The sequence below is a fragment of the Martes martes genome (assembly GCF_963455335.1).
Source record: "Martes martes genome assembly, chromosome: 14".
In the NCBI taxonomy this organism is placed as follows: Eukaryota; Metazoa; Chordata; class Mammalia; order Carnivora; family Mustelidae; genus Martes; species Martes martes.
The window spans coordinates 26,390,210-26,414,533 of NC_137902.1; the positions used below are offsets into that span (position 1 = coordinate 26,390,210).

General features: G+C 39.2%; 1 protein-coding gene across 3 annotated transcripts in view; it reads left to right on the forward strand.

Moving 5' to 3' along the window:
• ARMH3 (armadillo like helical domain containing 3) overlaps positions 1–24,324 on the forward strand; it is a 174,758-nt gene that overhangs the window by 7,683 nt on the left and 142,751 nt on the right. For all 3 annotated transcript variants that reach the window (XM_080822780.1, XM_080822781.1, XM_080822779.1), the window contains 11 exons: positions 4,197–4,309; positions 7,563–7,619; positions 7,766–7,912; positions 9,766–9,873; positions 14,273–14,365; positions 15,140–15,214; positions 15,335–15,421; positions 19,688–19,744; positions 20,854–20,897; positions 21,973–22,033; positions 24,064–24,110. In XM_080822780.1, the coding sequence (XP_080678906.1) occupies positions 4,208–4,309; positions 7,563–7,619; positions 7,766–7,912; positions 9,766–9,873; positions 14,273–14,365; positions 15,140–15,214; positions 15,335–15,421; positions 19,688–19,744; positions 20,854–20,897; positions 21,973–22,033; positions 24,064–24,110 (878 nt within the window). In that variant the 5' untranslated portion in view covers positions 4,197–4,207. The remainder of the gene's footprint in view (positions 1–4,196; positions 4,310–7,562; positions 7,620–7,765; positions 7,913–9,765; positions 9,874–14,272; positions 14,366–15,139; positions 15,215–15,334; positions 15,422–19,687; positions 19,745–20,853; positions 20,898–21,972; positions 22,034–24,063; positions 24,111–24,324) is intronic.

Here is a 24,324-nt window from a genome sequence, read left to right on the forward strand (position 1 = left end):
GAAGCCTACGGAAAGCTATTCCATGGCTTTTTTATTCCCTGGTTTCTTGAGATATAATTGATCTGTTATGGAGATTATAATTGATATAACATCGGTATATAAATTCAAGGTATAAAATGTGATGCTCTGATACACATGAAATGATTACCATGATGAGGTTCGTTAACACATTCATCCATCACCTCACGTAAGGGTATTCATGTTGTTCCGAATGGCAGGATTTCCTTCCTTTTTGTGGCTGAATAATATTCCATTGCATGTGTATACCACATTTTCTTTATCCATTCATCCGTTGATAGACACTTAGGTCGTTGCCAAATCTTGGCTATTGTGAATAGTGCTGCAGTGAACATCGGGCTGCAGATATGTCTTCAAGACAGTGATTTCGTTTCCTTTGGATATATACACAGAAGTGGGACTGCTGGATCATATCATAGTTTTATTTTTAATATTTTGAGGAACCTCTATACTGTTTTCTGTAGTGACTGAACCAATTTACATTCCCAGCAGTGCACAGAGTCTCCCTTTTCTGCATATCCTTACCACTGCTTCTTTTTATAGATTGGCAAACTGAAGGAAAGAAAACTAAAGTTTATATATGAGTGTATAAAAACCCAAGTGTATATAAAACCCAAGATGTTTTGTTTTTAGATTTTTTTCCAGTTTTATTGAAAAATCATTGACATACATCAGTGTATAAGGTATATAGGATGATGGTTTTATTTACATATATTGTGAGTTGATTACCTCAGTTGGTTTTGTTAATATCTATCATCTCATATAGATAAGATACCAAGACTTTTGGTAGATTAACTATTAACTCTAGAAATTAGAGTGAATTTCTATTAAATTAATTTTCTGATACTAGAGTTGGCATGTATTTTGTTGTGTTCAAGAAGACAATAAATGAATAGCTAAATATACCTAGCATTTCTTGCATATTAGACATTGGAAGTGTTTGGCTTTAGGTTTTAAAATCTTGGAGCACCTGGGTGGCTCAGTCAGTTAAGTATCCACCTTTGGCTCAGGTCATGGTCCCAGGGCCCCGCAGCACACTCCCAGCTCAGCCTGCTTCTCCCTCTCTCTCTGCGTGCTGTCTCCCCGCTCCCCACCGTGCTCTCTCTCTTAAATAAATAAAATCTTTAAAAAAAATCTTGATATTTGGTTATTTTATCCTGAAGAGGTATGAAGTGATGTGGATTTAAGACATTTGTGGCTGGATTGCCTAAAGATATTCTTAAAAAATTGTGTGACTTGAGTCTTTCAGAGAGAAGTTGTGCAGCAGGTCATGGGACCAGCAATCTCTGAGTTTTAGGAATAAAAGACTTCATTGATTTACCATTGGGTTGAGAGGATTTGAAACCATTCCTAAGTTGGATGGTAGGTGAAATTAGTATTGGTATGTTGTCTGATTCTCTTTTATACTTTGCCTCTTAAATTTTATTTCTGAGAAACTGTGTTAAAGTCTAAGATGACATTTCTGTGGGATTACTGTGGCTTGCTGTATTTGCTTCTTTGCCAGAAGGGTTTAAAATCCCGGATCACAGAAGTCATAGTGTAGTCATAGAATGCTTCTTTTCCTTCCTCATGGTACCATAACATTTTCTTTGTACTTTTACTCTGTTTCTCATGACTTGCCTTGTGCTGTGGGGTTATTATTTGTCTGTCTCTGCCAGTAGATTGTGAGCTCCTAGAGGATCAGGTCTGTCGTTTCCTCTTTGTAACCCCATAGTGCCTAAACCACTGCTTTACAACATTTAGGTGTTTCATATGTATTTGTGGTATTTCAGTGATGCTGAGAGGGTCATTCAATAGTATGTCTAGTTCAGGCTCCTTGTTTTATGTGTAAGGAAACTAGGAAGCACAGTGACTTACTCAGTGTCCTATATTCTAGTCTTGTCTGCTGGTTGGTTGGTCCATTATGCCTTGCTGCTCCTGAGCAGCTCCTCATTTTCTTCAAAGAGGAGGGTTGTGAAAGAGGAGAAAAACCCTGGAAGACATAAATTACACTGTCATTACTGACGTGCTCTACCAGTCAGATATTTTACTTCTAAATTTAAGAGCAGAGGCTGAATTTCTGAAGTCCCCCCCAAAACTTTTAGGGGTTCTGCATTTAGTCCACCATCCTCCGAACACTTTTCTGTGTTCCATGGGTAGAAGTGCTGGCAGGAGGAGGAGACTATGTTGTTAGTTTCCAGTCACATTTCAGACGAGCTTCGGTGGTAAATTCCAGTTGCCTCTGATGATGACAGAGAGTAATGAGATGAGGCCTTTGGCTGAATTTCCCCCTGTTCCAAATGGAGGGAGAGTGATGAAAATAATTTAACTTCTTAGGAAACTTGGTACTTTGGATTGGAATTGTTTTTTCCCCACTCTCCTATTCCCTTTTGCTTATTAGAAAGTATTGATTCTGAAATAGGGAAAGTGAGTTTATTAGATTTGGGGTGGACATTGATTAGCTGTAACCCAATTATAAATCCTCAGAGGGGCCTGTTTGTAAACAGGTGCTTTTCACATCCAGGAACTCACAGTTCCTGCTATTCTTGCTAATCAACTGGTTGAAGCTGAACACATGAAAGATCTATATCCACTAAACTTAGAATTGCATTGCATTTGATTTATTTTAATGGGATCCTGTTGATTTCCAATTTATTTTCCCCCCATAAGGACATCTTCCTCTTGACAGCCTATTTAAAAGACACAGGAATGTTTTGAACAGAGGCTGTATTTCATGCTTTAAGGCAAAGCCGTGATCAATATAGTATAAATTGCCCCAAAACATCTTCTCTCTTTTTTGTTGTTGTTGTTATTTTTTTCCTTCAGTTTTCTCTGGATCATAATGGAATTTGAGGACTCAGTGAGGCCTTGATAGAGACAGATCTTAATAAAATTTTAGGTCACATCTAGGACTTTTTAGGTCCTCCCCCCTTATTTCAGAATCAGTCAGTGATGAGCATACGCTGAGCCTATACCCTGAGCCAAGTGCTTATAGAAAAAGAATAAGATGTAGTCCCTGTGCTAAAGATGCTTCATATCTAGTTGGAGAAATTTTCTGTGCTTTGTATTTTTTTGTGCTCAAAGGTAACTCTCATTTGTGGCTATATATATTAAAGAAAGACAGTGTCTGAGATATAATCTTTTACACTATTAGATGCATCTCTTCCTTAAATAAAATTTTGATTTTGATTTGAAAGATAGCACCTATTTTCCAAAAGTCATTGAACAAAATTAATTTTATTCTGTTGCTTTGGATTTTTCTGGAAGTAAAAATCAGGCTCCTTGCTACTGTGCATACTTGCTGTTGGGTGAGATTAAGTTTCACAACTAGAGCCTAGAATTTAAGAGAGACAGGAATTTTGTCAACAGTAGAAAGAATCTGGGAAGTGAGGGGAAATGTGTAAATCCACAGTGGAGACCTGTGGGATTTCAAGTTCTCAGTTGTAAAAAATTGAAATTCCTTGAAACAAGATGGGAAATTTGGGCATGTTTCATGGAATTGCTTTCATATAGAATTGAAAAATACACTGAGGTTTAATCTGCAATACTGTTATAAATATATATAATTAGATCTGAAAGAAGTATATTGTTGTATTGGGTTATTTTGAAATCAGATTTAATTTTTGTTCTTATAACTGCTATTTTCTGCCTTGGGTCTCTTTCCAGAGGAATTTCTGAAGACAGTCAAGTGCAGTGTGATTTATGAGGCAGTGAAGGCCAAGTACTTTGCAGTGATGAGGGCCTACTTACTTTGGGGAAATCAATGGAGCACATCAGTCTGCAGCACACTTCCTGCCTTAATGGTCCTAAGCTCAATCAATACTTGAAATTCAACTTCACCATCAGTCTGTGGGCAGTGTGTGCTTTGCAGCCTTCCTTCCATCACCCTCAAATATATGGCCAGATCTATTATAGATGGAGCTAGTTACACTTTCCTTCTTGGTTTTGGATCTGCTCTAAGCCTTGTCTACTGGCATGTTTTAAAGATGTAAAATGTGTTTTGCTGTAGGCCAAGTAATGATTTAAGCCTTGAAATTACCTGGTCAGGGGATGGGGTGTTGGACAGATGCACAAGATGTATTACATGGTTGTTTATCATTTTTCTCCTTCCTAAAAAATTTCCCATTGAGAGCTTTTCGACAGACTATCCAGCATCTTGGAGAGCATTTATAGCACTGATTGTGGCTTTCTTTTCACAGATTCTTTAACCATGGCACAGGTGGAGAAACGAGGGGGTTTGCTCCGGAAATCTTCAGCCTCCAAAAAGCCACTGAAGGAGAAAGTGGTGCTGATGTATGATGAGATCTTTATGGTAAGGCCTGGAGCTCTGACAATTCTGCACAGCTTGACTCCTTAGTTTCTTGTTCCAAAATGAGAAATAAGCTCATCCCTGCCTGCTACCTTTCAGTTCTTCAGAGGTAGAAAGAGAGCAAGGGTGAGAGTGAGTGCGAGCTCTTGTACGGTAGAAATTATGATCATGTATTAATAATTATAAATTGTTCTTTTTTTGTTGTTTAAGATTTTATTTATTTATTTGACAGAGAGAAAGAGATTAAAAGTAGGCAGAGCAGCAGGCAGAGGCGGGGATGGGGGGGAAGCAGGCTCCCTGCTGAGCAGAGTGCCCTATGCAGGGGCTCAATCCCAGGACCCCGAGATCATGACCCAAGCCAAAGCAGAGGCTTAACCCACTGAGCCAGCCGGGTGCCCCTAGATTGTTGTTCTTATAGATTGTTGCCATGAGCTCAGTAAAACAATTGAAAGAGGGAGGAAAGATTGGAAAGCTTTTTTTTCTGAGTATCTTTAAGAAAGACTTGTCTTCTGTATGATCTAACATAAGGACTCTTCTATCTTAGATGTTCCTTGAAGTTCCTTTTGGCCCTAGAATTCTGTGATTCAAATATTTTTAAAAGATGAACTATTATATTCCATCTCAAGTTGTTAGTGGACAGAACAATTGCTTAGTCTATCATATTCTCCAATTATATAAGATAACTGACAAGTTATTAGTAATTAATTATTAGATTGGATTGAAGCTTTCTTTGGGTCTTCATAACTTCTGATTGACCATGGTCCAAGCCTTTGTTGTGAAATCTACCCTTTCAGGGAGGGTTAGAGTAATTACATACACTACAGGGATACTTACCTTCTGAAATTCTGATCATAACTAGTGCATGTAAAACGGAATAATACTTATAAAAAAGTTACCATGTTTTGAATTCTACTATGTGTCTGGCGTATAAGTGCATCACTAAGTACATTAATTCTGACAAGAATGCTGCAAGAGTGCCATGTTTTCACATGTGCCATGTAAAGAGCATTTTACAGATGAGTAAACTGGGATCATAGCTGGAAGGTGATGGAGTCATGGTTTGAACCTTAGTTTTTGACTCCAGGGCCCTTACTTGTTCAACTTTGCCACATGACCCAGAATAAATAATGCGATCAAGTAAAACCTTTAACTCTTGGCAAGCCTTAGAGATAGAGTTTGATATGCAAAAAATTAATACAGAATTGCACAGGTCATTACAGGTGGTTATATAGAGAAAATGAGTGGGTACTCAGATCTTGTTAGGACTCTTTCTATGTTAAGTAAGGTTGGTATGCATGGGACTATTGATTGAGTGAGCTTTGAGGATAGGAAGTGCCAACCCATGAGTAGTCTGAGTTTCATATATAGATAACAACTTGACATTATAGAAATGTGAGAGTCAAGGGGTGCCTGCATGGTACAGTCGATTAGGCATCCAACTCTTGGTTTTGGCTTGGGGCTGTGAGATCAAGCCCCACGTTGGGCTCCGCGCTCAGCCTGGAGTCTGCTTAAGACTCTTGTCTCCCTCTGCTTCTCCCCACTGTGCTCTCTCTCAAATTTAAAAAAAAAAAAAAAAGTGTGAGAGTCAAAGTGTGAGTGTGACCCCTCCTAGGAGAAAGAGGTAGAAAAAAAAATCACTGTAGGAGCATCTTTTGAGAAGCCCAGAAATGTTGCTTCTCTGTGTCATTCTCAGATAAAAATCCAGAAGAGAGGGGCACCTGGGTGGCTCAGTTGGTTGAGCCGTTGCCTTTGGCTCGGGTCATGATCCCAGGGTCCTGGGATCGAGTCCCACATGCGGGGGGGGGAGTTCTTGCTCAGCAGGGAGTCTGCTTCTCTCTCTGCCTCTGCCTGCTTGTGTGCACTCTCACTCTCTCTCTCACAAATAAATAAATAAAATCTTTAAAAAAAGAAACCCAGAAGAGATTCCTAGTATAGTATTTTCTTACTAGATCAAGAGTTCTTAACTAATGGAAGATATTAGTTCTTGGTAGTACTTTTATTTATTGTTTATTTTGGTAGTAATTTTAAAAGGTCAACTCAAGGGTGATAGTGGGTGATTGACCTACTGGTTCTATGTCATTAGCTTTCCCCTAAAGTAGGATTTCTTGTTTTATTTTGCTCCTTGAACAGGAGCCTTTGACTCTTTAGAATTTCTGTTTGAAAATTATTGCTGAGAAGATTTGTATCTTAGCACTATAATTTTGTTAATCTTTTGGACCAATTCCAATTAAGGAAAGAGAATATTAAAAGCTCTGTACAGAGAACTAAAGGCATATAGGAGGTCAAGTAGCAGCAGTCAACACAGGATGTTGTAAACCATGGCAGTATTGGTAATGTGTTCTAGGTTCTGGCTCCTGTACTGGTGTAAATAACTTTGTGGATCCTCTTTCCTAAAAGAAGGATATGTTTGTTTGTTTTTTTTAAAGATTTTATTTATTTATTTGATAGAGAGGGGCAGAGAGGGAGAGAGAGTATAAGTTGGGGGAGGGGCAGAGGGAGAAGCAAGCAGGGAGCCTGACGCAGTGGGGGCTCAATCCCAGGACCCTGGGAACATGACCTGAGCTGAAGGCAGACACTTAACTGACTGAGCTACCCAGGTGCCTCAGCTAAAAGGAGGATACTGATAACATCTACCATACCTGGCTCTCTGGGCCGTTGTATTTCATGTATGTGAAAGGGCTTTGAAGACCCTACAGAAGTGATGGGGACATATCATAATGTGACTATCTTATTTAGATGGTTATGTTCACTTCTTGCTAGAAGGTAAAGATTTGAGGGAGATTCTTTGAGCCATTATTTAACGTTTGGCACAGGGAATATATATCTATGCACAGTGTCTTACATTTTGGGGAAAAAAGCCTCTGAAACTATTGTTCCCTATTATAACAGTATAGAATGACCAAGCATTTTGAAAGTTAATTTTGAAAGGTATGTTTATTATGCATAAGTGACCCTTTCAGATGTATTCTTTTTTTTTTTTTTTTAAGATTTATTTATTTATTTGAGGGTGATAGAGAGCGTACATGTGTGAGCTGGGGTGGAGCAGAGGGAGAGGGAGAGAAAATCCCAAGCAGACTCCCCACCCAGTGTGGAACCTGAGGTAGGGCTCTATCCTACTACTCTGAGATCATGACCTGAGCTGAAACCGAGAGTTGGATGCTCAAGTGGCTGAGCCACCCAGGCGCCCCTTTCAGATGTATTCTTAATGCTTCAGTGTTGGCTGGGAATATTGAACCTGCTTGTTTTCTGGTTTCAGACCGAAGACCCCAGTAAGTGCAGTCCTCGATTTTGGGAGGAGCTCTTCCTTATGAAGGTAAACTTGATTATATCTCTGGATTTTCTTGGTAACTGAAGTTGCTTTCTCATATATTCTAGGTGCTGCACTAAAAATGCACTCACATTAAATACAGTTCACTAAAAATGTTACTAAAAATAACACCCTTACTCTTTCCTTGGTAGGTGAATTTGGATTACCTAGAAGGCAAGCTGGAATCTCTTGATGGTGAGGAGTTAATGAAGATCAAGGATAATATTAATTGCTTATTTCAACACTGCATCCAGGCTCTGGGAGAGGAACATCCAATTCGAGTTGTCAATGCATTGCAGGTACAAGGTTGGGAGACTAGGGATTTTTTTTTTTAATAGGGGAAAGGAATTGTAACACATGTGTTGGGACCTGAGGAACCTAAAGTTGCCCTTAGGTATCAAGTTTTGTTTTTTTTATTTTGTTTTGGTTTTTTTTTTCCTTTCAATCATAAACATCTATGCCATGTTTGTTGAGCCATCTTACTGGTTAAACAAATTGACACTTGTACTAGTAATCTTGTCCACTTATATAATTTTATCTAATGCCAGGGCAGATTGACAGAATTCTTATGATTATTTGAGGAAAGGAAGTGGTAGAGGGAAAGCTATGAGTCATGGATGGTCTACAGCAAAAATCAGAAGAGATTCTTAATAGAGTATTTTCTCACTAGATCAGGAGTTCTTAATCTGAGGTTTCAGAGAGTCCTTGACTCCCAGAAGTTATATGTAATATTTTATGTATGTAGCTACATTTTTTCTGAAAAGAGAGCTTTCATCAGATTCTCAAAAGGGTCTGTAACTTAGAAAACATTAAGAATCATTGTTCTTTATGCTAAGTGGCGTGGTCACTGAATAATTATTTCGTGAATGACCGTTACTTGCCAAACATTGGGTTGATGGGGATACATTATAGGGTTCTTGAGAGCAAAGACTTTGATAGTTTCTTCCTAGCATGTAGGACAGTGTCTGGTAAATACTCAGCACTTTAGAAGCAAATTTTTAATGAAGGAATGATGAGCAAAATTTCTGAAGTTTATAGTATAGTTGGTCCAGTGTAGCCTAGATCAGGCTGAGTAGCTAGGACAGTGATTGACAAGCTTAGAATATGAAGACTCCATGACAACATAAAAGATTTTAGTGGAACTTTTGGTACATTGGGTTTAAATTTCTAACTTACTAGTTGGGTAAATCACTTCACAAGCCCCGGTTTTCTCATCTGTAGATTGTAGAAATTACCTATTGAACTGATATTCCAGAAAGAAGGACTGTGCATTTTGGGCATCTCAGTTGTAGGGGCTCACTGAAAGCTGAAATGAAAGTGGGAAATCATGCTTCCTATAATTGCAGTGACTCACTGTGTGGGCATGAATGGTAAACTGTTTTTAATTCATTGGAAATAAATTGGCATTAAGTCACTTGGTGACCCATAAAAATATAGTACATTGTTGTAATGGCTTGCATTATTATAATGAGGCTTGTTAAGCTTTAACAAAGTTTCAAGCACTATTCTTGGAAGCATTAACAAAGTTCCAGGAACTATTCCAGGTGCTTTACGGTGTTAATTCACGTAGTTTTCACAACATCCCTATTAGATGGTTGCTATTATTGTCATTCCCATTTTATAGATGAAAAAACTGAGGCACGAAAAGTTAACTAATTTGTCTGGGATTACACAGCTAGTCAGTAGTGGATGGGGAGTGTAAAGAATTTTAGTTTTGAAGCAATTGGTCGTTATATGGACTGAAATAACTTTTGTAGTTACTAAAAATACTAAAAATGATCAATTATAATGTAAATACTAGAATTAATTTTAAATAAAGGAAAGCTCCACCAATCATATGACTCAAACTCAAGAACTGTTTTTATTTTTGAATTCACCTTCCAATCTCTGCAGTGCAGTTTTTGAAGAGGATGAGGCCAAAAAAACAGCAAAAAAAGAGGATGATAGCAGTTTCAATTGCTATTCCTCTTTTCATTTCTGGATTTTGCACATAGTAAGACTCAGACAGTTTTGGAGCTGAGAGGGACAGAGCAATTGAATGTCAGCTGTGTAAGGAGGAGGTTCTGAGGTTGCAGTGTGAGGTGGCAGATCCAGTGCCCTTCATGTTTTGAGACTTCTCTCTACAAAAGAATTCTTTCTCTAATCTCTGCAGACCTTGTGTGCACTCATTCGAGGAGTCCATCAAAAGAATAAATCTACCTCTGGGTTTGACATTATCAACATGCTGATGGGCTTTGACAAGGCAGAGTTGTGCATGAAGGTGAGGCATAAGTTGCAGATGTGCCTGTGGATGGCTGCTTCTGACAGCTGTTCATGGATACCATCTGCAGACAGTTACGGTACTAGACGATTTGCACTCAGGTAGATACAAATGGTTGAATTTGTTCTTGAATTTGAATATTTTTGTTTTACAGATATGGTTTGTCTGAATAAAGGAAGAGTTGAAATTCAAATGTAAATTGAAATATCCTTCCCCTGCAAGATAAAGACTGAGTGGTTTATTTTTTGATTTATAGCATGTGCTCATACATTTTTAAAAAATATATAACCTTTAATTGCAGGGGTTCCTGGGTGGCTCAGTTATTAAGCATCTGCCTTTGGCTCAGGACATGATCCCAGGGTCCTGGGATCGAGCCCCACATCAGGCTCCATGCTTGGTGGGAAACCTGCTTCTCCCTTTCCCACTCCACCTGCTTGTGTACCCTCTCTCACTGGGTCTCTCTCTGTCAAATAAATAAATAAAATCTTAAAAACAAACAAACAAAAATAAATATAACCCTTAATTGCAAATGGGTATATAATATTTTTTACATTTATTTGCAAACAAGATCTCTTTGCTTATTTATTTTTGTTTATTTGGCAGAGAGATAGAGCACAAGTAGGCAGAGCATCAGGCAGAGGGAGAGGGAGAAGCAGGCTCTCTGCTGAGAAGGGAGCCCAACATGAGGCTCCATTCCAGAACCCCGGGATCATGACCCAAGCTGAAGGTAGCTGCTCAACTGATGGAGCCACCCAGCGCCCCATGCTCATATATCCTTAAAAACATTTAGGAACTCAAATAAAATATAACAAGGGAAATATAATATACAAGGGTAACTTTAGTTCTAAACTTAAGTTTTCTTATTTAACACAGTGACTTTATCAGAATTTTTATTTCTGTTGTTTGACACTTAAAAAAAAAAGCTTTATTGATAAATAATTCACATCTACAGTTCACCCTTTTAAAATGTAATAATTCATTGGGTTTCTTTTTGTTTTTTGTGTGTGTGGGGTTTTTTTTTTTTTTTAAGAGTTTATATTTACGTAATCTGTATACCCAATGTGGGTCTTGAGCTCACAATCCAAAGATCAAGAGTCACATGCTCTACTGACTGAACTAGTCAGGCGCCCCTCATTCAGTGGCTTTTAGTATCTCTACGGGGTTGTTCAACCATCACCCCTGTTAATTTTGGAATGTTTTTATCACTCCAAAAAGAAAACATGTACCTATTAGTAGTCATTCTCCATCCCCCTTCTCTCCAGCCCCTGTCAACTATTAATCTACTTTATGTCTCTCTTGGTTTACCTATTCTGGACATCTCACAGATGTGGAATTATATGTGGTCTTCTGCATCTGGCTTTTTGCACGTGGCATAATGTTTTCAAGGTTCATCCACATTGTAGCATGTATCAGTACTTCATTCCCTTTTTTGGCTGATGAATATTTCATTGTATGAATATACCGCATCATTTTATTCATTCATCAGTTGATAGATATATGGGATATTTCAACATTTTGGCTATTATGAATAAGGCTGCTGTGAACATTCATGAACAAGTTTTTGTGTGGATATAGGTGTTCAGCTCTCCTGGGGATATACCTAGGAGGAGAATTGCTGGGTCATATGGTAACTCTACATTTAATATTTCAAGGAACTTTCAAACTGTTTTCCAAGGTTGCTATACCATTTTACATTTCCATCAGCAATGTATAGGGGTTCTGATTTTTCCACATCCTCGTCGACAATTGTTTTTTGTCTTTCTTTTATATATATATTTTTGGAGAAATGTCTCTTCAAATCCTTTGCCCATTTCTAGATTGAGTTATTTGTCTTTTTAATGCTGAGTTGTAAGAGTTCTTTTTATATTTTGGATATAAGTCCCTTATCAGCTATCTGATTTATAGTGTTTGACACTATCTTGAATGAAGGTTGTTTATAATATGAACTTTGAAGAATTAGTTTTCTATCACTCATTAAATTTAAAATAATCTATTTGACAAAGAATCCTTGTAGGGATTAGGTTATTTTTCAAAAAAGTTGTGAATATACAATTATAAATATACGAAGACTTAGTTCTCGGGAGTTAGTTTTTAATTCTCTCCTATACAGCTCATATTTATATGGTGGTGAAATCCCAGATCCCTCTCATTCTCATGGTTCTCACTATTGCCTGTATGCTGCTGATTACTAAGTCTCTGTTTTTTGCTTTAACATCCTGTCATGAGTCTCAGAGTTGTATACTCTATAAGCAGTTGCTGAATATACCCATTCACACATCCCTAAAGTACCTCTTGCTTGACATCTACAAAATGTTTTCACTTCATCTATTTTTTTTTCATTCATCCCCAACTTGATGGCCTCACCTGTTGTCTCAGTCACCCAAGCCAAAAACTTGGGAGTCATTCTTGACTCTTCCCTTCATCTTTCATATCCAGACGATCACCAAGATCAGCTAATTTTGCCTCAGTTTCATATTTCTCATACCTTTCTTTCTTTTTTTTCCCCACTGCCAATGTCCCCGTTGTCTCTCACCTGAACTATTGCAATGATTCCTTCATTCATTCTTTTGACCAGTGTTGGTTGGCTCTGATGTGCCAGGTACTGGGGATACAGAGGCAAAAAAGACATGGCAACTTGCTCAGAAAATGGACAGATTAGTCCTCATTTGTCTCCCTTCCTCCAGGTTTACCATATTTAAATCCGTCATCCACACTGATACCACAGTGATATATCTTACACTCAAATCTTTCTTGCTCAAAACTTTTCATTAATTTCCCATCACAAACAGGAGAAAGGCCAAACTCCCTAGCTACCCTTATAGAGCTTTCATGATCTGCTTCCTATTTATTTCTCCCATCTCCACTCTCACCACTGCGCCTCATCTCTCACCACTGTGCCTCATTCTGTACTTCCATAATTTGGAAGTTTGAAGTTGTATTCCAGCTCCATACCCAGGGCCATTTCATTCTTCATGTGTCTTTGATCATGATACTGCCTGTCTAGAATTCTTTTCCTCTTCAAGTTTTAATTAATTCCTACTGATTTCTCAAAATATAACCCACCCCTAAGGAATCCTGGAATAGGTGACTTCTGAGCTAATTCCCCTTCTCCATGTATATTTCTGTCATAGTAACTGTTAAATTAAAACTGTTTGCTTAGGGGTGCCTGGGTGGCTCAGTGGGTTAAGCCTCTGCTTTTGGCTCAGGTCATGATCTCAGGGCTCTTGGGATTGAGCCCTGCATCCGCTCTCTGCTCAGCAGGGAGCCTGCTTCCCCCTCTCTCTCTCTGCCTGCCTCTCTCCTTACTTGTGATCTCTGTCAAATAAATAAATAAAATCTTTAAAAAAAAACCTGTTTGCTTAGTAAGACTGATGAATCACTGGCCTCTACCTCTGAAATTAACAGTACATTCTGTTAATTAATTGAATTTAATAAATTTATTAATTTAATAAATTCAATAATTTATTTAATAAATTCAATTAATGAATTTAAATAAAAAATTTTTGAAAAGGAAAAAATAAAACTGTTTGCTTTTGCTTATTTTTGTCCTCTAGTAGACTAAAAATGCTTTGAGAGCAAGGGTTATTATTTTTTCCTTGAGTTCTTTGAAAGCACAGTATTTACCATATAGTAGACCCTCACTGTATATTTGTTGAAGTAGCTTATTTTGAACCTTCACTTGAGCTTCCAGCATGCTAAATCCTCTTCTTCATTCATTCTCCTCCTTCATTCAGTGTCAAATATTTCTTTTCTTGTTTCTTTTGCTGTAGTGTGTGAGGGTTTCATCTTTTGATCGGATTGGGTCTATAGCTGATTGATAATACAAGTAATATACTCCAACCATGTTGTCTAGTAGAATCAGCCAGAGTGGACACGGCAAGCTTTGTTGGATAGTGTATGTGGCCAGTGATTGCCTGTAGTGATATTGTCTTTGTTGTTTGTTCAGTGTGCCTTCATCAGATGATATACTTTATCTATAATGATTTAACCATTATTAATCTTTAACCACTTACTTTTCTTAATTTAATTAATTTTAATTAGTTTATTATTTATTGTTTTTAATCTGTTATTTAACCACTATTACTAGCCTTTAAACAATTTACTTCATTCTAATCTAAAGGTTTATATAAGAATGGCAGGCTGCAAAGACTTACTTGGTAAAGTAGTGAAATCTTTATTGTTCTGTGCAGTTGTTCTAAAGCATTTTTCCCCAAATAGCTACACGTTGAAGTCTTCCTTTTCTTTGTCTAATCTTACAAGGCCTAGGCCTGAGGGACGGGTATGGTTGCTTCATTGTATGTTACACACATGACCCTGTGTAGCATAACCCAGAGTTGGACAGAGACACAGTAGAGATGTTATTTGGTATGTTTTAATACTTAATGGATCTCTTTCTCAGAATTTGATGGAGAGTTTGGATTCATTGCTTTGTGCCGAAGGTTCTGAAAGTCTGAAGAGTTTATGTCTGAAACTTCTCCTTTGCTTAGTGACTGTGAGTGACCCATCTATATGTTTCTCTGTCAAGGGTGTTATCAACAGCAGGGGCAAGCTTATTTGAATATTTGAGCCTAAAGTTAGAAAGGAAAAGAGAAAAGAAAGAAATCCCTGCTCGGGCATCCCATCACTCCACTGCAGGTGAATGTGTAGAAGGAAGTGAGTTGAATGGGCTTTCACTTCCTGGAAACTGCTCTTTGGAGCAACTGCTGGCATTTTTGGCCTGCAGGGCCCGCGATATTTATCACTTCAGCGGTACCACTCCTAGAGATTTCTTGTCTTCTGGATGGTCAGATTTGCCCTTCTCACCAGGTCTTACCTGGAAACAGTTTTTGTGATTCTCTTTATTTGTTCTGATTTTGATAATAACTGGCAGCTGGCCTGTATCTCCTAGTGGGAGGAGGGCAGGGTGTTGTTCATTTACTTTAGGCAGTTGTCTTTCCCTGCCGTCACTCAAAGACTGCTTGATCAGAAACTTCTTCCTTTGCATTTGAGAAATGTAAAGAAACTGTTAAGTAAATGCTTACGTGAGGGTGTCAGGGAAACAATGAGAAGTTCAGAGATTTGGAAAGTTTTAATTTGCTAATTTCTTACCCTTCTAGTGTCTGCCTACTCAGGCTCTGGTAGCTTCAGGGGAGCTTATTAAAGGTCTACTGAGTATTTAGCAGAATGTTTTAACATTTCTGATTATCTTAGATGGTAGGGGAGGAGATATACTTGAGATACCAGAGTGCCTCAGTATAGACTTTAAAAAGCCTTTTGTTGCATTCAGGTGACAGACAACATCAGCCAGAATACTATCCTAGAGTATGTCATGATCAACAGCATATTTGAAGCAATTTTACAGGTAGGTCAATTCCCCCCGTCACCTCTCTCTCTTTTGGGTAAACCACCTCCTCAAATCTTCTCTGTCTGCATTCCTAGGAACTAGGAACTGGTACTCATTCACTTCTTGTTTTTGGTACAGATACTGTCTCACCCCCCAAGTCGCAGGGAGCATGGGTATGATGCTGTTGTCCTCTTGGCTTTGTTGGTGAACTATAGAAAATATGAGGTAAGTGGGCCCCTTAATGGACAGTTATGATCTTTCTATAATCTTCCTAAATGTGGCCACTCCTAGGGGACTTTGTTACTTTAATGTCGAAGACATGTTCTTGGTATATGGTATATAGATTAATTTTGATTTATCAAATTCTAAAACTTCTTTATTAAATGCATGGGGCAGAGGATGTAGCCATTTAAAGGAATCCCATGGTGCAACTTCTAATAAAGTGAGTAACCATCCCTTAATGTAGTGGTTCTCGAACCTAGCTTATTAGAATCACCTAGGAACCTTTCAAAAAGAAGAAATTTCTGGGCTTTACTCTGGACACACTGAATCTGAATCTCTTGGGGGTGGGAACTGGGAATCTGTTGTTTTTTTTTTTTTTTTTTGATTCCCCTGTTGAGTATGATGATTAGCCAGGATTGGGAACCAGTGACCTGATGCATCTGTTTTGAAAGATTGGACTTTGTTTATTGGATTTCCATAATGCGGTCCACTTGTGTAAGTACCACTGTTGGTCAGGGAACTCTTTCTGATTTAAATAGAAAATTGAAGACAGAGCCTTATCCATGTCAGTTCTGGTGTTCTCTTTGTTCCCAAAATAACCAGGGAGAGATTTAGAGGTTTTTGAGATTAAAAAACAGAACTCAGAGATTTATACTTGGTTTCGTGCCTCTACTTGATTCTTCTCAAAAGGCAGAATACACAGATAAGGAAGGAGGGCCCTCAGGGAAGACCAGAGGCCTCTTGGGGGACGGCTTTGGAGGAATAGGGAGCTTTTGGCACTGAATCATGGACACTAGGAGTACTTTACTGAATCCAGAAGTCAGGAGCTGCATTGAGGCGACCTGACTTTCTTCACTCAGCAAGTAGCAGTGCTGTGAGAAGTGGGCCAGCTGGAGGGAGGCTTTTCATTTCTGATCTTTTGGCTCTTCACTTAGAGGTTTTTTTTTCTTTTTTAAAGATTTTTTTAAATTTAAGTAATCTCTATACCCAGTGTGGGGCTCAAACTCGCAACCCTAAGATCAAGAATCACATGCTCCACTGACTGAGCCAGCCAGGTGCCCGCACTTAGTGATTTTTGAGATGGTTCCTAGTCAGGTTGAGAGTGATGGGTAACACAAAATCAGGAGTCTATTCTTACAAGGAGAGTATGGAAGAAAGAGAGGCTGTGAGAAATATTTAAAAGAGGGCCTGGAATATGTGGAACAGAGTTAACATGTGTGTAATTCCCAGGAGCTGATTGCTTTCATTGTCTTGGAAGAACTGACAAATGGTGTGCAGAACTACTAATAAATATGTAATTTATCACCAACACCTGTTCTACTGGTGATCTGGGGAGGTTGGCTTGGTAGCCATTTTGATCTCTGTCATGTGTAATAGCCTCTGAGGCCTTATTACAACAGCAAGAAAAATAGCTGAGGAAAAATGCTGAAGATAGTTAATGAAAGTTGAGTTATGTGTAATAGGAAAGCACCATCATCAGTAATGAATATTTTCAGAACATTCTGCTGGTTGCAGGCCACTCTGAGGCAATGGCTTGGTTTCTCTAAATGTGAACTGAACCCTGGCACAGCCCAGCAGGGCTCTCTGAAATGTCAGCCTGAAAAATTGGACATGGCCAAGGAACTAGAGAAAATCATATTTCTGGAGCGAGGTATGCATCTCTAGTCTGTCAGAAGCCACAGAAGAATTAATATAGTAGGCAAGGGCAAGCTGGTGGGCATAATTTATCTGGGCTTTGCAGCTTTTGCTATAAGTCACTCACTAGAAACCATTAAGGAAGCCTAGTGACCATGGAGCAAGAAGGTCTTTGACAGGAACATGAGGAATTCCAGATGAACATAGCAAAACCAAAAGCTGGTGAAATTTTATGCAAACTAGTATGACAGAGTGTGTGCTGGGTAGAACAGCATTCTGGCTCCCACTGCAATCCATCCCATGACAGCTGGGGAAAGTTGTAACCTAGTAATGTGCAAAGGGCGCCAGAGAGGCAGGGTGCCCACCTAATCACAGGGAAGGCAAGGTTGTTGGACTTAAGGAATGGAAGTGATGGAAAAGATGTCACGTAGTAAATGTAAATAGTTCTTCTTCACCTCAAATAATGCATTCCATTTTCATTATTTTCTCTTAAGAGATAGAGGAGGCAAAAAAAAAAAAAAAAAAAAAGCAACGAGAAAGAGTAAGTATGGTTTAGATCAAATAAAGGCAGAGCCCCATTAAAGTAATCCTGTGCAGGCTCACTGAGTTTGTAAGTTTGTAATTCTGTCTTGTGAGTGAAAAGTAGATTGCCTTCAGTTTAAAACTGTGACTGACCAGCACGACAGGTGTATAGTGTTAAAGGAAACTCAGTATCTGGTAGAATAGAAATTTTCACAGTATTAAGATCCTGGCCTTCTCGGTGAGCCCAGTCTCCTATGATGAATGACTCGGTCCCCAACTGTTATCCTAAACATGATGTTTCCAAGAAATTACAAAATTGTTTATTGTCCACTTGCAAATTGGTCTTTTTCTTTTTCTGTCCTTTTTTTTCCCCTAAAAAGCTTTCTTCAAATGTAATAAAAATGTTAAAGGAGAAAATATATAGGTACCAATCATTGAGTCCTTACCATCTGCCAGATACTATGCTAAGGATTTTATATGTCTAATGTCATTTAAGTCTCATAATAACCCTGAGAAAGAAAATACCCACATTTTACAGATGAGTAAGTTGAGCTTAGGTTAATAAATGTGCCTTTCTTGTCACAATTAGTAAGGAGCTGGAACTCCTAGTAGAGGAGCTAGAACTCAAACCCCTGCTTTTTGCCCCCTTACCTTTTCCTCAATTGCTAACGCATAGGTTGTTCTTGTTAATCAGATGATCCTTATTATTACTTAAAACAGTGGACTTTTGGGAAGGTGAGGGATAAGAACTTTAAACAGTTATGCCAAGAAATAGTGGCCTGCTCCTTCTATTGTTGTTCTCTTCATCATGGCATCTCTAGGTCAGCCTGCTGCTGATTTTCTTTTCTGAGGATCCACTTGCATTGGATCTTGTCTGACATCTGTGGCATCAGTAGGATTTGACTGGTGGTTATAGGAATCAGTGTGGAGAGCCTTCCTCTGTCAGGTCAAGTGACAAACAGAGTGGGTTTTACCTTCTTGGGCTGTGTTGTAGAAAACCTTGTATACATTTGGGCTGTTAAGAAAGCAAAGCTGTATCTTTGTCTATTCCCAGTTGACATTCCAAAGATACCTTCAGAAACTTGATTAAATAAGGTCTATGTGGGGGGTTTCCAAATCTCTCAGTAATGAGTTTTCTTGGTTGCTATAAAAACTACCCCGTATTGTTCCTTGCTTCCCTTGGGTTAGAATTGGTGCCTGATCTAGATGAGGTCTTTCCTCACATCCCATGTGTGGGGTGTTTTCAAGGTGAGTAGGTCATTGGTTCTCATCCCACTGGTAAGAGATGGCCCAACTGCTTAATGAGTTTAAATATATGTCCATTTCCATATGTTGCCCAGCTGAGATTGGGTCTGGAAAAACTCAAGAAATCTTCCAGTGCTATATAAGTGATGGGACAATCATTAAATCCCAGTGTTCTGACCAGATTGTAGTTTGGGTAATTACATCCTTTTTTTCAGTTCCCCTGCAGTGTTATTTGGGTATTGGATCCATAAATGGCCTCTCTGGCTGTTAAGCAGCTGCCACTTTCCACCCCCAAGGTGGCTTTGTTTTACGGGTGGGTGAATCAGTCCTTGCATATAGTTTGTGGAGTGATAAGGGAGCCTTTGGGATGAGACTGTAAGTTAGCAACTTATAAATTTGTGCCTTATGGCAAAGAAGCTTTATGTTCCTCCCAAGACGGCTCTCCCTGTGGACTCAGATTATTGGCAGGATAGGACAAAGTGAGTTTTGTGGAGTGTTCACTTCTTAGAAATAAATAAGATGGAAAGATGGGAGAAGTAGAAGACACAGGCCTGGGCTGATCCGCCTGGAGAAAAATGCAAGTAGAACAGAATTGGGGTATGTGTGTGTGTGTGTGTGTATGTGTGTGAGAGAGAGAGAAAGAGAGAGAGAGAGAGAGAGAGTGTGTGTGTGTGTGTATTTGGTGATTGTTGTGCATGCTGAGAGATTTACTGGAAATGGGGGAGTTAGCTGGCAGGATGGGTTGAATCTGGGTATTAGGAGCATCACTACAGGGGGCCTTATAGAACCATTTTTGTTAACATTTTGTTAAATAAGCTAATGGGTTCTTAACTAAGTCACGCTCACCTTGAGTCTCTTGTTTAACAGTCTGTGAATCCTTATATTGTGAAGCTGTCTATTGTGGATGATGAGGCTACGCTCAATGTGAGTATGTGGATCCTGTGTTATTCTTATTACTTGCTTTTGGTGGCCTCACTTTTAGTGGATATTTAGAACAGAGAGCTGTTGTGTTAATTTCAGCTGGCTATAAAGAGGGAATCGATATTTCATTTTAGAGCATCAGTGTGTCTGTCTTACTATATTTTATCTTCTCGTCATGGAAGGAAAGTTTGAGGGGATATTGGTTGGCTAATCATGATGAAATGGTTGGTTCTGTTTCATGTTCTAGTGTGCTGAGAGGTTGGTGATCCTACAGTCAATAAATTACATTCCCAAGAATAAGAAGGCTTAGATGATATATCAAATCAGCATAATGTACACTTTAAATATCTTACAATTTTGTATGTTATACCACAATAAAGCTGAAAATTAAAAAAAAAACAAATCAAGGCTTGGATGACTAACCTGTGGGAGATCCCTTCTTGTAGAACTAGCCAGATGGCATTTACAGCTTGACGTGGTAAAGCTGGAACATGGAAGATGATCTGTATACCTGCTACATATGTTCTTGAAAGTTTAGAAAATAATATCTGTTCTCTGAGTAAGGGAGGAAGAAGATGATGAGGTGTCTGGCATCTTGCCCTCTTCATTCTTCTGATTTCCCTTATGGAAAAAAAAAAAAACCATACATGATTCATCCTCGTGGCCTGAATTGATCTTTGTGTCACGTTTATTAGCAGGTTCTAAAGGGAAAATTGATAAGTCACTTTTACATTTATTGGATGCTTCTTTCTGTTATCCTCCTGTTTTCCTGTGGCCTGAAAGAGTGGTTTGTCTCTCTGCACCTTCATTTAATGTGAGACTCATTGTCACTCTTATTGTGACTGTTTTGGAGACATACGAGAGCTTTTTGTTTGAAGATTCTAACTTAGTCTTCTCTATTGAGGTAAAAATGATCCCAGTGAAATTGTCAGCGATCTGGGCTGAACCATTTCCCCCCACCCTACCCCTTGTTACTCTCTTAAATGAGATCAAGATAGTTAGATCAGGAAAATCCGGACTGTGGGGCTGTAATTAGTGTTTTAATGTTTCCCTGGCCTGGCATTGCCACCAGCCCCTTATTTCATCCATGCTGTCTTTTTTTCCCCCCTTAGGGAATGGGGCTTGTGATTGCTCAGGCTTTATCTGAGTACAACAGGTAAGTCCATCATTACAGGGGGAAGGGTTTCATTTTCATTTGAATTGGTTGAGTAGAAAACAGATTTGCTCAGGTGCTTGGGTGAACTTCCCTTACCTATCCTAGAAGAGTATTCTTAGGTTTAGCTTTTGGCAGATGTATTTGTTGTAGCTCAGCTTGATGGTCTTAGCAGGGGTTGTATCTAATACCAGGGGTAAAGTAGCCACCAAATTAGTGTCCATCTTTTCTTTAAGCAATTGGGCACATTCTTTTGAAACCTTTGATATTTTATTGCAGAGCATTTTAACTGGTTTTCCAGCCACAAGCAGGCTCTTCCATTTAGCCCCATGTATCCTACAAATACAATTTTCTATGTAAAAAAATTTGCGAAGCACCACATTTTGTATACTTAAAAATAAGTAAAAAGAGAAAACATACTGAATTAGCTCTAGTTTAATGGATGCTGCTTTTTCATCAGGAATCATCTGCAATTTCCCAGAGTCCTTGTCTTTTCTGGGGCTCTCTTCATTGACGCTTGCTTTCCCTCTTGCTCTGGATGAGGAAGGTGTCTGGTATTCAGTGAATGGAAACCAGAAGTGTTCCTAATCCTGGCAAGGGCCAGACAGTATCTTGCTTGCTCCTCTTCAGACTTTGCTCACACACAATTAGATGTGGAATTTCAAATCTGCCCCATCTCCACAAATAGTTTAGCTCACAGATTTCCCTCCTCTTCCTTCAAAAACAAACAAGATTTTCACTGTTAAAGCCTGAAAGTAATTTCACTGTTACACTTTTCAAGTAATAGTCTGTTTGGGAAATAACTGGATCAGCCATATGTTAGAGCAGTTTCACACGTTTGCAGCTTGCTTTCTGAGTCTCTCCCAGAGTAGCCAGGCATTTTGATGCACGCTGCCTGTAGAGCAGATGCATGCGTTTTGGCTTGCAGGGGGAACTACTATGGCTGGATCGTCCCAATGCTTTTGTTTTCTGAAATCATTGAATTCTGTGAGTGCCCTGCCCTGATCACCTAGAATGCCAAGGACAAAGACATACTTAATAAGTAATACAAAAGTTGAATTTAGTTATTTTTGTTCAGGCAGTATAAAGACAAGGAAGAAGAACACCAGAGTGGTTTTTTCTCTGCTTTAACAAATATGGTAAGTCCGACTTGTTTTTTCTGTCCTGCTAGGAATTTAAGAGGTCTGTAGGGGTAGACAAATTTGGACTCAGAAGTTCAAATGTTTGAGATGATGGCATGATGAGGGGAGAGGGTCTCAGAGTAGATGTTTTTGAGAGCTGTATCTCTTTTATTGATTTCCAAACCCAAGTAAGGTAGGAAAGGGAGAGCTCTGATTGCCCTGGGACTGATATTTTCAAATTAATTAATTCAGTTTTTTAAAGGCTAAAAAAGCATACATATTAAGTCAGACTTTTGCCTCCTGAAGAGCTAGCTGTGTTTGAGAACTGACCCTGCAGAATATTGAATAGGAGAGTTTAGATCTGAGTGTAGCCCCGAGTGTTCTTTTGCTGTCTGCTATGGCCACTTGATTCCTCAGAGCTGGTCCTGGAGTCAAGGGATTGATGGAAAAGATTTGAGCTACTCCTCTAAAGATTTAATGGACTGAGAGGTCCCTAGTTTAGGAAAGTTTGGTCCATTTTGTAAGACTTCTGAACAAGGTTTCTCAGCCTTGGTACCATAGGCATTTTGGGCCAGATAACCCGGGACTAGTCTTTTTTTTTTTTTTTAAGATTTTATTTATTTATTTGTCAGAGAGATACACAGAGAGAGAGGGAACACAAGCAGGGGCAGTGGGAGAAAGAGAAGTAGGCTTCCTACTGAGAAGGCAGCCTGATGCGGAGCTCGATTCCAGGACGCTGAGATCAGACCTGAGCCGAAGGCAGACACTTAATGACTGAGCCCTCTGGGTGCCCCCTAGGACTAATTTTTAAGAGATAAATCTGGTAGGTCTTAGAATCTAGGCAGATTCAGAAAGTCTTTTTCCTTGGACATTACTATTCAAATAGTGACCTATAGGGTAAGATAGTTTTTGAGTTCTTTGCAAAAAACAGTCATCCCTCTACCCCCGAAATGGGCAGTTATTCTCCCCAAAGCCTGTCTTCTTCCCTCCTTTCTCAGAGCTTTCTCTGAGAAAAGGATCTGCTAAGCTCTTTAACTTTGAAGCATAAATGAGTAAAGTCTGTCAGAGATCAGAGCAGTATGAGTGAGTGCTATGTTGGTATTTGGTTAAATGAATTAGATACAACTGCTCCAGGGATTGTTGCTTTTAGCCAGGAAGAAGAAGTTTTGTATGAAACAAAGGAAGTTCCAGCTGTGTAGTTTGGGAACATCGGTAGGCAGATAGAAAGGTATTTTCAGAGGGATAGCCATCTTTCTCAGTGCCTCTGATGTCACACACGTTGGAGGCAACCTACTCTGTTTACTTATTTGGCTCCCCTGCCTGTGACACAACCTAAGAATTTTGTGATCTGAAAGCTGGACAGTGGGTCTCACATAGACATTTCTGGTCTGAAACTCAAACTGAAGATGGCACTGTGTTGGGTATGAAATCAGTGTGCTTTCTGTGGTACTCTGCATGAGTTTCTGACTTCAAGTAAGCAGCTTTCAGGAAAGATGCCAAGTGATGAGGAGGCCTATGTTAACACTTACTTGCTGTCAGTAGTTAACTAAATTTACACATTGAAAAGGAGAGCTGGATAAAAGTCTTGATTGTTCTTTTTGTAGAAGATTTTATTTATTTATTTGTCAGGGAGAGAGAGAGAGAGTGTGAGTGCACAAGCAGGGGGAGCAGCAGGCAGAGGGAGAATCAGGCTCTCTGCTGAGCAAGGAGTCCGCTGCGAGACTTGATCCCAGGACTCTGGGATCATGACCTGAGCCCAAGGCAGACACTTAAGGACTAAGCCGCCCAGGCGTCCCCTGATTGTTCTTTTTTAAGGCCCTTTAAGGAAAGATAGTTTAGTGGCATTCTCATTATTTCATTTTATTACTTGTGAATCTTTGAAGATCTTGAAATAGGGCTGGTTTTGGTCTGTATGACTGGTGGGCCAGAGTTTCATGTTCCCTCAGTCTGCACGCCACTTATTTTTTCACTGATCAAAGGCTTCATAAGCACAGATCTCCTCTCCCATTTCTGTGCTATAAGCATGCAATTCCCCTTTTCTTCCACAGGTGGGCAGCATGTTCATAGCAGATGCCCATGAGAAAATCTCAGTACAGTAAGTGCCTCACATTCTTGTGCAGTGACTTGAACTTCAGTGTGGGCTCTCTGGCTGGATGTGAATCTGAAACATTACCTCTTGCTAATCTTTTACAGATTCAAACTTTCATGGTGATTTATCCAGTGTTTCTTGGGTTTTAAACAAGAACGGACCCTTAGAAACCACTACTTTGATCATATCTGTGTAGCCCTAAGAAGCTGATAAATGGTTC